The 14711-nt window shown below is 42.4% G+C and overlaps 1 protein-coding gene across 1 annotated transcript; it reads left to right on the top strand.

The window, feature by feature from the left end:
- The first annotated feature begins 11008 nt into the window (after positions 1–11008).
- LOC119513361 (C-C motif chemokine 23-like) lies at positions 11009–14144 on the top strand. Its single transcript, XM_037808513.1, has 4 exons — positions 11009–11218; positions 12847–12903; positions 13406–13517; positions 13886–14144. The coding sequence occupies exons 1-4, from the start codon at positions 11143–11145 to the stop codon at positions 14010–14012; spliced, it is 372 nt and encodes a 123-aa protein (XP_037664441.1). The 5' UTR covers positions 11009–11142; the 3' UTR covers positions 14013–14144.
- The last annotated feature ends 567 nt before the right edge of the window (positions 14145–14711 follow it).

Below are 14711 nucleotides of genomic sequence, written 5' to 3'. Positions count from 1 at the left end.
GTATAACATTCTTGAAATGGGAACAGAATAGCGGTTGCCAGGGGTTAAGGAGGGGTGGGGACAGGAGGGGGTGGCTACAAAAGAACAAAATGAGGGATCCTTGTGGTGATGGAAATGCTCTGTATTTTTAACACATCGACACCAATATACTAGTTGTGATTTTATAATGTAGTTTTGCAAGATGTCACCATTGGGGAAAAATGGGTTAGGGTACATGGGATCTCTCTGCATTATTTCTTACAACTGCATGTGAATCTACAATTACCTCAAAATCAAAAATTTAATTTAAAAATATTAATGATTGTGCTTACTTACACATTGTTTGTATAGAATGAACACATCCAAACTATACCTCAAATTTTACCATTTCTATGCCTTTGTCTTAATGGGGTGAGCTCTAGTTTCAGACAAATTTTGGTTCGAATCCCAGCTTTGCCATTTACTAGCTGGGTGGGCAAATTATTTCACCTCTCTGTGCCTCCATGTCCTCATCATCATAAAGGGATAATGATTGTACTTATTTCACAGGGTTGTAGTGAAAATATATTTACAAAGTACTTGTAAAGCACTTAAAACAGTAACAGGCCCATGTCTTACTACAACTATTTATTATTTGTATTATTTGCAGTTACCTCTGACTGGAATGTTCTTTCTCCCCTCTCTGCATTTTTAAACAGTAGACAGTCTCTGTCCGATTTTGAGATACAGTTCAAATACTCTCCTTCCCATGAATTTTTCTCATCATTCCAATCCAAAGGGATCAATTTCTTCCTCCTCGGAAATCCCGAATGGACATGAAGGCTCCACAGCTCTGGATTTCAGGGACTTTTTCAGTCCTCTCTATCTCCATCCCAAGTAGAATAAAAGCATCTTTACTAATATTTGTGGTAGTCTTTCTGTAACAAGTACTAGTTTAACAAAAAGCAATAGGCCTCTGGAACAAGGAACAAATATTTTTGCTTTCAGCAAACTCATAAAGAAGGTAAGTCAATCTGTATGGCCCAAAGAGGAGATTATTGGTTAGCTTTTGCTGTGTAACAAACTACTCCAAAATTCAGTGACTTGAAACAACAAATGTTTATCAATTCTCACAGTTCTGTGGGTTGAAGGGATGGTTCTCCTGGTCTGAGCCAGCTCAGCTGGAGCTCGGAAGCCCAGGATGACCTCTCAGCTGAGAGAGCTGCATTCTTTCTCTCCATGCATTCTCTGCACTCTCTCATCCTTCAGGAGGCTGGCATGGACCTGTACACATGGTGGCATAAAGGTTCCCAGAAGCAAAATAGTGCAAGGCTCAATGAGCCAGCTCTTTTCAAGTCTCTGCTTGCATCTTATTCTCCACTGTCGCATTAGGCAAACCTAGTCACATAGCCAAGACCAGAGCTAGTAGGGAAGTGACTTCCCAAGGGCATGCAGACTGCATTGGAGGAATTATTGCAGCCAATTTCACCAACAGCCTACCAAAGGAAGAAATAAGTCAAATATTTGAACCAAGACCCAATCTCAAATAAACAGGCTAGAGTGAGGAGAAGCATCTGATGCAGAACTGAACCCTCTTTATTTGACTTGATATCACTAAAGACGAATCTAGTATAGTGAGAAGATAAGTGAGGGACCCTATCCATTTGTGATATCAGAGCAGTTTCAATTCCACAGCATAAAATAGGACTTGAGCTATGGGGTTCTTGAAGGGGATATTGTTGTTTGGATTAGTTTTGTTGCTCTAAGGAGGTTCCCAGGCCCAGTGTAGCAGACATCAGTAGAAACAAAAAGATGAATTGGTAGGATCTGCCATTCCCTTTATTTATTAAAAAGAAAGGTTTTCCCAAGTGAAATAGTCAGGCCATTTAAGATCATGCACAAGGAAGAGGCACATGCAGATTATTTCCAATCACAGATATTTATTGCAAGGACTTATGGGATATAGTATAGCCCGGGAACTATTCTCACCAGCCACACTGTGTTTAGGTATCCTGCCCAGGCCTGGCCTTCACATTTACAGGGCCCAGGGCAATAATTCTAAAGGAGGCTCCCCTGTCATGTTTGCCAATATTTTAAACTTATCAAGCTAAAAGCAAATTGAAGGGTAAACTGAACTGTTTAATATTGTAAACATGTGCAACTTTTTGCACATACAGCCCTAATTTGTCACTTCCACTGCCACAGTTTGGAACACAAAATGAAGCAAGAAAAAGAACACTGAGCACTGCCAGGAAACAATCCTGTGTTATGCAAGAATGTATTGCATTCATGCCATCTTAGAGGAGAGATTCTGGCAAGTTAATTGATTTAACTCTTCTCTTACCTAAATGCTTCAGCTCAGATACTCTTTGCAAGCCGAAGGGAATTGGCCATGTTGGCTATGGCACCACCCACAAACCTTCACAGCTCTTGGACTCAGATGTGTTTTGTTTCAAGGACATAGGCAGGAGATGTGAAGAAGCATTTTTAATTGAGGCCTGAATAGTGTTCGTCACCAGAGCGGATGTTTCGAGGAGCAGGCCATGCTGTGGCAGCCCTGAGGGCCGGATCCCAAGTGTGGAGGTGCCCTTGTGTTCCCTGACAAATGTATTTTTTGCAAGTTTGTGATATGCAGAGTCCTCTAAAGCAAGGGGTCCAGACTAGTGTCCTCTCCTGCCTGAGTCTTCAAGCAGTACTAGTCCTGCTGCTTTGAAAATTGGGACATGCAGCTGGCCTGAGAGAGAACTGGAGCACTGTCTCGCCTTTGTTAGAGACAACAAAATAGGCATTTTGACTTCACAACTAAAAGGATTTTATTGGGTTCCTTTGGCAGAATTTACTATGGAATTCCTAGCGGAAAGAGTTCATCTTAAGTCATCTCAGAGATAGCTGGCTGACTCATGTCTGCCATCTGTCCCCAAAGGCGCCTTTGGCTTCTGTACAATTCCTGGTTCACCAGATGAGGCCAGGAACCTGGGCTGGTTTCACTTGGAAACTCAAAGAACAGCAACCTAGGCAGGGAAGAATCACATCTGCAGGGCCATTTCCTCAGAAGGGAGCTGTATATTCGTATATACAAAATATGAATGGACCCACAAAAAAGGAAACAGAGGGGAAATTGAAAGCAACAGCAGAAAATTTCCACAGATTAAGTGGAGCTCTGAGAAAGAAGGCAGGCTACCCCACTGAGGAGCCCTTTTAGCCCAAATGTGTTGACTCTTGTCCTACATTCCCCCTAGTAATAGTGTAGGATTGCTCAGCTTATGCTAGACAAACATGTTGTGCAAGCATATATCATGGGATGTGGTAAGAGCTGTGTTTACAGGATATTTAGTATTTCTGCAAAGGGGCAGGCTGGGCAGTACTAGGAAGTGATTAAACACCTCGTAGGGCAGTTGAGAGGAGGCCAGCAAGGACTAGAGTGCCAACGCTGGAATCTGGTAAGTGCTCAGTTAGCATTGACTGTCATTATTAGCCTCGGAAGACTCTGAGCATGCAGCGGCCCATGTGGGAAGCACAGCCCACTCCCTCAGGCATGCCAAGCTAAGTCACAAATAGAGCTGATCCAGTTCTTAAATATGTCACCAATGTGACTCAGGAAGTACACAGAAACCACTCACAAGAGTGCTTGCTAGATGGGGGAGGTCAAGAAACCACAGAAGTCTGTGAAATCAGATATCTGTTCATTTTTTCTTTCATTTAACAAACATGCATTCAGTACTGAGTCCTTTTACACACCACTTCCATGCTATCAGCCCATCTCTTACTTCATCCTCTGCCCAGGCTTTGCCCAGCTTCAGGTGCGTCTAATCTGGCAGCACCTCACTTTTGTGTTCATACATGTTTCATGCAGGTGTAATCTGACAGGGTCAGCCTGCACTCTGCTCAGCCTGCACTTCATAACTCTTGCTTCCTGCCCTGGGGCTTCTCTTTTGCTGCAGTGTGCAATGCCTGTAAGAATATGTGCAACACATATGCATGAGCAACCCAGAAGGGTGGGGAAATTAATATCTGTGAGCCACTTTTGGCCAAAGAGATGCTATTCCCATTATCTATCGCTGTGTAACAAACCACCCAAAGCTTGGTGGTATAAAACAACAACCATTTTATTATTATGCTCATAAATTCTGTGGGTCAGGAATTCAGACAGAGCACAGTGGAATGGCTTGTCTCTGCTTCATGATGTCTGCAATACCAGGTGGAAGATACAAATGGCTAGGAGTGACTCAAATGACAGAAAGCTGGAATCATCTAGAGTCCAATAGAAATATAATGCAAGTCACATAAGTAATTTTAAATTTTCTAGTAGCCATATTAAAAAAGCAAAAAGAAACAGAAGAAAGTAATCTTAATATTTTTATTTATCCCAAAAAATTATTTCAACATGGATTCAATATTTAAAATTTTATATTTTAATAAATGTATATTTTTAATAAATCAGTATAAAAGTTTACATTTTAGATATACAGTCTTTGTAATCCAGTTTATGCTTTCAGCACATCTTAATTTGGCCTAGCCACATTTTGTGTGTTCAATGGCTGCAGGCAGCTAGTGGCTACTATATTAGATAGTGCACATGTCTGGAACCCAGGCTGGGATCACTTGAAGGCTAGACTTATTTGGGACCGTCCACCAAAGCACCTGCATGTGGCGTCTCCCTGTGGCTTGGGCTTCCTCTCAGCATGGCAGCCCCAAGGGAGTCTGACTTCTTAGATGGCGGTGAAAGCCCCCAAGAGTGACTGCTCCAGTGAGCAAGGTTGACGCTCCATTGGCTTTCATGACTAGCTGCAGCAATCACATGGCATAGTTTATTGGTTGACACAGTCATAACCCGTTACAAGGGGAGGATACATAGATCCCACTACTGGAGTAGTACTGAAGAATGTGTGGCCATATTTTAAAAGGGCCACAGGGATAGAAAACAATAGATAAATTCTGCCCCCAGACAAACTGTCCTGAGATGCATTTCATAAGGCTCTTCAAAAAATCCTAGCAGCATGTGAATAATACAAATAGAGGAATGTTCTTTCACCAACTGTAACAAATGTGCGTCACTATTACCAGATATTAATAATAGGGGAGTATATGTGGAAAAATACACCTAAAGCAAACTATAGACTATAGTTAACAGTAAAATTTTCATATTCTTTAAATATAAATAAACCTAAATTTATTTCTTTTTGAAATAAATAAATAGATCTATAGAGACAGAATTAGGTCAGAGGTTATGTAGGGCTAGGGAAGGATAGAGGGATTGAGAGGTGACTGCTAAGGGGTATGGGGTTTTTCTTTTTGGAATAATGAAAAAAATGCTCTAAAATCAATTGTGGTGATGAATGCAGAACTCTGCGATCATACTAAAAGCCATTGATTGTACACCTTGGATGGACTGTACGGTATGTGAATACATCTCAATAAAACTGCTTAAATAAAAAAAAAAATCCTAGCAGAATCAAGCACCAATCACCTCAAATGGTCCCAGTCCCCCACTCCTGCTCCTTGAAATACTTCCCAAATAAACTAGCTGCACCCAAAAGTTCTCATGTTCCTCTTTCAGGGGTACCCAGATGAAGAACCTACCATATGTCAGATACCAGGTTAACAACAGCCAACAAAGATTCCAAAATCCCTGCTCTCATGGTGGTCTAGAAGGAGAGACAGGCCTTTAAAATGTTTAGAATTAAAAAACATGGTGTGTTAGAGAGTGTTGTGTCCAGGAGAAAGAGAGGAAATTTGGGCAGGGGAAGATTGTGATTTTAGATTGAAGGACCAAAGAAAGATTTACTGAAAAGATGACTTTGAGTTAGGACCTGGGGAGTGGAGGGAGCAGGTCATGCAGAAACCCGAGGAAAGATCATTCCAGGCAGAAGAAACAGAAGGTACTGGGGCTGGTACAGACCTGCATAACCAGAGTGAGTGAAGGCAAGAGTAGGAGGTCCCAAAAACAGAGAGCTAAGCCATCCCAGACCATGGAGCAGCTTATGGGCTATTGTAAGGATCAGGCTTTTACCTAGAGTGGAATAAAATGTCGGTGGAGGGTTTTGAACCGAGAATTGACGTGATGTGACGTACAGTTTCACACGATCACTATGGCTGTGGTATTGAGAATAAACTGAGGGAGGGTAAGAACAGAAGCAAGGGGACAAGTTAGGAGACTTTTACATTAATCCAAGTGAGAGATGAGGGTGGCTTGAACCAGGTAGAGAGAATGGAGCTGGTAAAGCATAATCAATTTCTGGATACATTTTTTTTTGAAGATAGAGCCAACAGGATTTATTAATGGATTGGATGTTGGATGTGAGACAGAGAGGAGTCAAGCATAATTCCAATGTTTCTTTATCTGAGCAACTGGAGGAATACTGTATCATTTACTAAAATGAGAAAGACTGTAAAAACAGTAAGTTTGGGGGAGGAATTTCAGGAGCTCAGTTTTGGACACATTAAATTAGAGACCTTATGAGACAGTCAAGCAGAAATATTTGAATATAAGGTCTAGAGTTCAGGGTAGAGGTTCAGGGTATATAGATGGCATTTAGAGCCAGAGGCTGAATGAGGTCATCAAGGAAGTGAATAGAGGCTAAACAGAGAAGACATCAAAAAATTGAGCCTGGGGTCTAGATGCAGAAGAACAACCAAAAGCTATCAGAAAAAGCAGCCAGACAGAAAGAAGAAGAACTGAAAATTACTAAACTTCTGATTCAGAAACTTACCCTCCACCACCCAGTGCAAGACAGTTCTCAGAAATTCTAAGCAGATGTATATGTCTAGAAAGTGGCTATTGATGCATCGAATGAAATAAGCAGATTCTGTCTAGTTGGAATATTGGAAGACAGGACCCATATGCTACCCATGCCAAAAGAGAGATTACCATTATGCTCAAAGACATCTAATTACCCTTATATTGAAAAATGCGCTTAAATTCTGCTCTAGAGGAAAACATTTAATTCTCAAACTGGAGGGGAAAACTCCTTTTCTGGGCATGATAATTCTGAAAATTACACATACATGTATGTGCTGGCATATGATTATACTTCATATATAAGACATCTAAAATTATCATTGTAAATGGAAAAAATAGGAATTGAATCCCATCAGCAGATTTTTTTGTCCATTTTTTGTGTGAGAATTTTATACAATTCAGAAACACAAGGCTTGAACATAGTCAAAACATTTCCGCTAACAAGCTTCGAGGATTCACTCGACTCTGCACTCCAGCCACAGATGGCTAGACTGGATAGCACTGATCCAAACTGGTGCCAACAGATGCTCTTTTCTAAGGACGTAGGTGTAGAACACAGAAGGTCACAGATGAGACCAGAGTGGACAATGTGGAAGGTAGCTACACCTAAGCCATCCTAAAAGGTACCACCCAAAGGATCTGCATGGCAGGGTGAGATAACCCCAGTGGAAAGGCTGTGCAATGGACCACCAGAGACAAGAGCTGAGTGGGTCCAAGTACAGTACTTGTGTTAGGCAATAGTGGAGTGGGAGATCCAGGGATGGGGGCACATCTCCAAACAACAAAAAGCTCCACAAGAGAAAGAGCCAGCACAGGGGCATCTGTCACATGAAGAGGGCTCCAGGGCCAGGTCACAAACAGCATTAGTCAAGTAAAGCCTTGTGCCTTTCTTGCCTCTCTTCTGCTATCTGCTCCCCACCCCCAAACAAGGGACCACAGAGAGGAAATAGGATAAAGAAAGAGAGACCATGTCTCCCTTCCATATCTGCGGGTTTCCAAATCTGCATCAGGAGGGAAAAAGCTTAAAATTGAATGAGCAAAGAGAAGCCATTGGGAGCAGCCAGAAGCTGAAGGTCCGTGGAACCAGAAGAGAAAGAAGATGCCACCATGTGCATTGCCGTGTGACGGAAAAGCCAAGGAACCCCAAGGATCACCAGCAGCCAGCCAGCCCCAGAACACCACAGTCTTCTGGGAGAAAGCATTGCCTTGCTGACACGTCAATTTGGGGCTGGTCTCAAAACCATGAGCCAATGAATTCCCATTGTTTAAAGGAAAACAACTTGAATGAGAGATTAACGTTTTTATTTAGAGCAGATTGGACTGCATGATATCTGAAAACAAAGCTATTCATTGGTGCCTGAAAATGGCCAAAAAGCTGTAAGGGTTTATTTAAGATGCTGCTAACAAATGGGAAAGGGAAAGTCAACTTATCAAAGTTGGTGGCACACATTGTTTTAACAAAAATTAAAAACTAAAAAAAAAAAATTTCATTATTTTACCCCTAGCAAATCCAAGTCATTCAATAATCCCAGTTATATTTCCAATAATTTTTATTTTTTACCAACCCAATAAGAGGAAAATGGCAGCTCATTGTTGCTTCAGTCTGCATTTCTCTGATCACTGCTTAAGTTCAGCATCTTTTCATTTGCTTATTGGTCATTTGCATTTCCTCTGTGAGTTTCCTGTTAATCTTTTGCCCATTTTTCTATTGGGAGAGTGGCCTTTTTCTTGTCAATAAAAAGAACTCTTATTTTATCCCTTTTTATTTTATATATTAAATGTTAAAATATTTTCTTTCAGTCTGGTGATTATCTTTTAATTTTATAGTATCTCTTGCCATATAAAAGTTATTTATAAAGTCAAACTTTTCCTTATGGTTTTTGGTCATACTTAAAAAGGACTTTCTCTCCCCAATATTTTAAATTTTAAAATACATAATAATAATAAATTTCTTTAGTACTGTTTTAATTCTTTAATCTGAAATTGATTTTTGTGTAGAGTGTGAGGTAGGGATAGCACACAATTTAATCCTCCAGATATTAGTATATTCATTCTGCAGCTAGGGAAACTGAGGCTCAAAGAGAGTAAGGAACTTGGCCAAGATCAATAAAGTTGTAGAGCTAGGATTTGAACCCAAGCCATCTGGCTCAAGTGTCCTCATGTTTAACCACTACACCATGCTGCATGGTGGAAGAAAAGCTAAATGAAGGCAAGTGATCTGCATGGAACAAGAAACAGTATGTACTCAGCCTTTCCCAGGTGAGCAAAGGCCTACAGATGGAGAACAGAAAAACCCTAGTTGCAGTGCAGTGGGCAGTAAAGGAGGTCACGTGTAAGTCATCAGGCTTCTCCATGACCCAAAGCAAAAGATAAGACTGAACCTTGTGACCCCTTGTGAGCTCCTGTCTGGGCAACCTGCCTTCCTGATACCTTAGTTCTCTCTCTCCACCATCCTGGGTCCCCTTGGGCAGGTAGGACTTAGGAGGGAAGCCTCAAGGAGGCAGATTTCAGCCGGTCTAAATGGGAAGTTTTCTAACGTCAAGAGATGTCTGAAAATGAAGACTGGTTTCTGCCCCAAGACCTTCCCCAGATAATATATGAGTGGCCAGCGCCTCTTTGCAAAGAGAAGCAAAATGGTATAGGAGGCCTAAGGTTGCTGCTCAGTCACCATATATGAAATGCTCCGGGTTAAGAGTCAGGGGATACAGCTTTTTGTCCTGGCCCTGCCCGTAAGTAGCTGCACGGCTTTGGGCAATTTCCTTCTCTTTGCTGAACCTCAACTTTCTCTCTGGCTAAAGAGGAAGTGATACTAGATCAGTGAGATCTTTCTTTGTTTTCAAACTGCAAGTCAGGACTCACTGGTTGTGAAATCAATTTGGCGGATCACAACTAGCATTTTCTTAAATGAAATGAAAAGGAAAGGATAATAAAAATCTAAGGACACGTGTTGTAAGGTCAAGCATGTATTGGTTACATCTATAGATGTTCTGAGTAAGATTTAAAACATATTTCTCACTGTAGCTCACCATCGGAACACGTTTGAAAACATTAGACTAAATTGTGTATAAAGTCCTTTTCTGCTCCATCATTCCATGATCCATAACTTAGGTGACTCAACATCTGAGTCTGCCAGAAAAGTCCTAATATAATTATTGATAGTGTGCCCTTTCACTCTCAAAATGGTCCAGATTTGAACAGCAAATTATGTGGCCACTTTATCTATAACCTGTATGACAATAAAGGAGGATTTCCCAAAGGGTTACAGATTTTGTTGTGTGCTCTGGAGTCTTGCCCAGGAATTCTCAGAGAGAAAGCAAGGTGATGAGAACCAGCCCTCAAAAAACTTGTTGTTTGTGGGGAGCCAATAAGTATTAAGCATTTAAAGTAAAGTAGATTCAAGTCTGGATGCTGTAGAAGCACTCAGGTATAGCCCAGCCTTGAAGGAGGGAGAAGAGTCCAGAAGCCCTCCTGGTAGAGCTTCTCGACTGCTGAGTTGAGGGTTGAAGGATTACTAGGTCTTAGTGTAGCATGGGGTCAATTTATGTACTTAGACACCAGTGTTTAGCTCCTAAATATATATATATATATATATATATATATATATATATATATGCACTCTGAAAGAGAAAAATAACTGTAAAATCTAAACTAATGAATGCATTGTCAATTGATAAATGTAATATTCATTAACATGTCATTACACTGGAAAATAGTGAAAAAGTATATGCCAGGAGAGCTGGATTCTGAAGGGCCTTCTACACTCAGACTTTGGAGTTTACCCTGCGGCCATGAGAAGGTACCAGGAGATACTGTTCAAGGAATCCTAAGGCCAGGCTTACATGCTGGAACATTCCCTCTAGGAATCGCCATTGCTTATATAGATTATTTGGGACCTGAAAGTTCAAGATGGGGTAGGTAGGACCTAGGACCTTCAGTGCCCGGGAAGGTCTCCCAGACCCAAGTCCTGAGCCACTCCAGCTCTCTGTCCCAGCAGCTGGCAGGACCGGCTCCTGCTTTAAGGTCCCTTCTGGCTGGGACTCCAGGTAGTCTGAGATGGAACCCAACCCCACCCCACACTAGGCCTCTGTGCTCATGGTTTACTCCTGAGGAAAATACTCTTTTTTAGAGGGAAGGGAAGGGGGCTTCTTAAAATATTAATTCTGTTTACCTGTACCCATCAACCCCAGATATGGGACAGTTGAGAAAGCCCCAAGTCAACTTTGACCTTGACTTCCTGTTGTATTCCCAGCCTTGTTCCCTTTTTTCAAAATAGTGCCTTGACTCATGGGCAGCCAAGGGATAGCATTCTGTCCATTCTCGAATATTCCGCCCTGTGGTTTCCTGAGCCTCCTCTTATAAATATAAAGGCAGAACCGGGGTCCCGGGGCCTCCGGGAGCAGTGAGCCCAGCAGTCCGCAGGCCAGCTCTGCTTGCCCACCAAGAGGATGACGGTCTCCGCAGCTGCCCTCTCCTTCCTCATCCTCGCTGCCACCCTGGGGTCCCAGGCCCGGGTCCTGTACGGTGAGTCCAATAAGAAAGCTCCAAGGACCAGGTCCGTGGTAGCATGCAATGCTGGGGAGGAGACACAGAGGACAACTTTGCCCTCCCAAGTCTGCTCCCCATCACAAACATGGCATATGGCGCTTTCTTAAAAGCAGCAGCAGGGCACAGACCTGCCTCCATCTGCAGCCTTGGTTCTGGGGAAAAAGGGTATAAGGACGAATGGTCCCATTTGGGGCACAGTGATCTCCCTTGCCATGGGCAGAGTGATTTGATGCCTTCTCCCAGCTGGCATAGGACCATTAAATCCTAGATAAAAGAACTATGGAAAAATTGTATATTACTGGAAACAACCATAGAATTCTACAATGCTAGAACTGTTTTCTACCATCTAGTTAAAAACTGTCATTTGGGAGAGGAAATGGGACCAGGCAGAGAAAGTGACTCATCCAAGGTCCCTTAGCCATTCTATTTATTTATTTAACAAACCCATATATAAAACTTACCATGTGTCAGGCACTGTTCTAAGTGTTTTATAGACAGTAACACGATGAATCCTCCTGTGAAGTAGGTTTCAGGTTGAAGAGTGAGGAATTTCCATGTTTGCAGGTTTGAAAAAAAAAACCTGAATATTTACAAAGTAATGTAGTTTTGCTTATTATTGCAAAAATTTATTTTTTTATAAATAAAAAAAAATTCCCTATTACGAATGAGAAAACTAAGGCACAGAAACGTTTAATAGCTTGCTCAAGATCACACAGCTAGTAAGTGGTAAAGTTAGCATATGAACTAGTTAGGAAATAGTTAATGGAAAGACAATACCATTTAAGATCTTTTATTTTGCAAGCCCCACCCATATCATATTAAATATATTAAAACCCACATTCCTCATTAAATATGATTTATATAACTATACAAGAAATGAGCTATGTAAGAGATGCATTTGCCTAATCATCATAACACAAGCCCATAATCCCTTATACAAAACCTTCAGGACTACAACTATATTTTGGAATGCAGACTTTTTTGAATTTTAAAAAGGTGATGTATACCTGAACATTACTTAACATCCCTGGTGGAGTCTGGGAGGCATCCTGTAATCAAACAGTAATATTTTTGCCTCAAGTATGTACGAATATGTACTGTGGGCTAAATAATAGGCTTGCTTCACTTCAGGTGGCATCATGCCACCACCTCAGTTCACATCAATTCAGGTTTTTCCAAGAAATGAGTTAATAAAAAAAAATTTCTGTTTTCAGAATTCTCTGGGTTCCAGAAATGTGGATAAAGAATGGTGCACTGTCACATTATGTAGGCAACCAATTAATTTATTCATGTTGAATTTGCAGTTCGCTTTTTGTGTTTCAGAGTCAATAGAATGTTCTCATGTCTCAAACATTTTCAAAGTACCCTGAAAAATCTCAGGGGCCTAATGGAAAAAATGGCCCAGACCCCACACAGGTGTCAGGTGGCCCAGCCTCAGTGCCTCTGCTGTGGGGAGTGGAAATGGCCCAGACCCCACACAGGTGTCAGGTGGCCCAGCCTCAGTGCCTCTGCTGTGGGGAGTGGATTGTGGAATAGAGTGGGTGGAGATGCTAAGACCATGCTTCCTCCTAGCGATTTCTCACCCAAATTTCTGCTTCTCCCAGAGGCAAGAGAACCCATCATGGCAGTGGATCAATTTAACCCTCCAGTATTTCACGAAAGTAAGTGTTCCGTTATGGCACGTGTTGAAAAGCAGCAGGCAGGAACAGATTTGCTCCGTGGCTTCAATCCACTCCATATACAGGGCGGGGGAGAGGGCAGGGCCCTGAGGGTAGTGAACATCTCCGAGGAAGCTCAGGGTGGGCTCGGGTACCTCCTCCATCTGTGACTTCTCTCCTCCCATCTGGCTGTTCCAGGCGCCCGCTTGCTTGGGGTAGAAGTGCTCTCTGATGCCTCCTGTGGGCACCATGCCCTTTCTCTTCTGGGGGAAACAGCCCTGGCCCTGGAGTAACCCACCCTGGGTGCCCCCCGGCACACAGCTCAACCCTGGGGAGGGTCTGAAGCAAGGGGATGCCGTCAAGTGGAGGAGGAAATCATCCTTTCCTAGTTCGGTGCCTTCTCACCCTCTCCTTTCCTCTTGAAGAAAGGAAGAAAGGATCTAGTTTTCCTTAAAAAAAAAAAAAAAAAGACTCAGCCCTTAAATGGCCTTTTCCTTTGCTGCAGACTCATTCCAACCCTCTGACTGCTGCCTCTCCTACACCCCACGAAACGTCCGTTGTTTATTCATGGAAGATTATTTTGAAACGAGCAGCTGGTGCTCCCGGCCAGGTGTCGTGTGAGTGCCGAGCTCTCCGGCCACATGTTGGGGGAGTGGGAGCCTGCAGTGCCCAGCTGAGGGGTGGCCGAGGGTGGGGGTCCAGGGAAGCCCCCCTTCTGGATCCTTCCAGGCAAGGGGCAGCTTGGGTCCTTACTAGGAAGCTGCAGGGCATCAGGTATGCGGTGCTCCCAGAGAAAAGCGAGGGTGGGGAGGGAGGGAAAGAGCAGGAGGAAGGCTGCCCAGGGCAACTCCCACAAGTTACAAAGGGAGTCTCAGCCCAAGCTGCCTGCAGCAGAAAAAGGAAAGGAAAGGTTGGACCAAGCAGGGAATCCCCTTCCCCTTTGCTGAGCACTCCTCAGCAAATCTCTCTCCCTGTTGCTTCCCAGCTTTCTCACCAAAGGGGGGAGACGTATCTGTGCCGACCCCCGCAATGGGCAAGTTCAGAATTGCATGACGGACCTGAAATCAGACCTAAAGATCACAGAAAGGCTGGGAAGAATGGAAATTTCTTGAGGAGAAGGAATGCAAGACACCACCCCACCTCCAACTCGCTTCTCCCAACTACTGCCTGGGAGTTTCCTAATTACTTTTTTAAAAATTATTGTTCTGTTCTGCATCTAATAAAAAGCATTCAATTCAACTTCACCTGAATTTTCAGAGGAAAAAGAAATTGAAATGAAACTGAAGGAATTGCTGACTTTGGATAAGTGCTTTTCAAAATGAGAGCCATATTATAGTATAATTTTAAAGAGCTGAAAACATGAATCATTCAAATATAGATTGAATATTGTTAGAGATGTACTGAACTCATTAGGAGGGAACCATTAAATGATTCAAAGAGAATTTGTGAAACAGAGACTTATATAGATCGCTGGAGAAAGCAGTCTGAAGTTTGGAGAAAGATTAATATCCTACAGGGCAATAAGACTGTAAGCTTTGGGGTTATCTTTTCTACTAGACAGAAATCATTTGCATCTGTGCCAAACAAAAATCTACAAGCGAACAGGCAACTTCACAAGTCTGGGGCCTGAACAATAGTAAATAGTGCATCATTCAAAAGTGCATTCCTCTAAAGATTTACCTAGTTACCAGTGGTCCAGTTAGACAATGCTCCAATATGACATTGAAAGACATGCAGCTATCCTTTTGTCTTCTTCCTAAGGTTTTGGATAATTTTTCTTAATAGTTATAAATTCCTAGAAGGTTTCTCCT

This window comes from Choloepus didactylus, chromosome 18 (genome assembly GCF_015220235.1).
Source record: "Choloepus didactylus isolate mChoDid1 chromosome 18, mChoDid1.pri, whole genome shotgun sequence".
Lineage (NCBI taxonomy): Eukaryota > Metazoa > Chordata > Mammalia > Pilosa > Megalonychidae > Choloepus > Choloepus didactylus.
The sequence above is the reverse complement of the archived record's forward strand: the minus strand, read 5'-3'. Positions and strand labels throughout refer to the sequence as shown.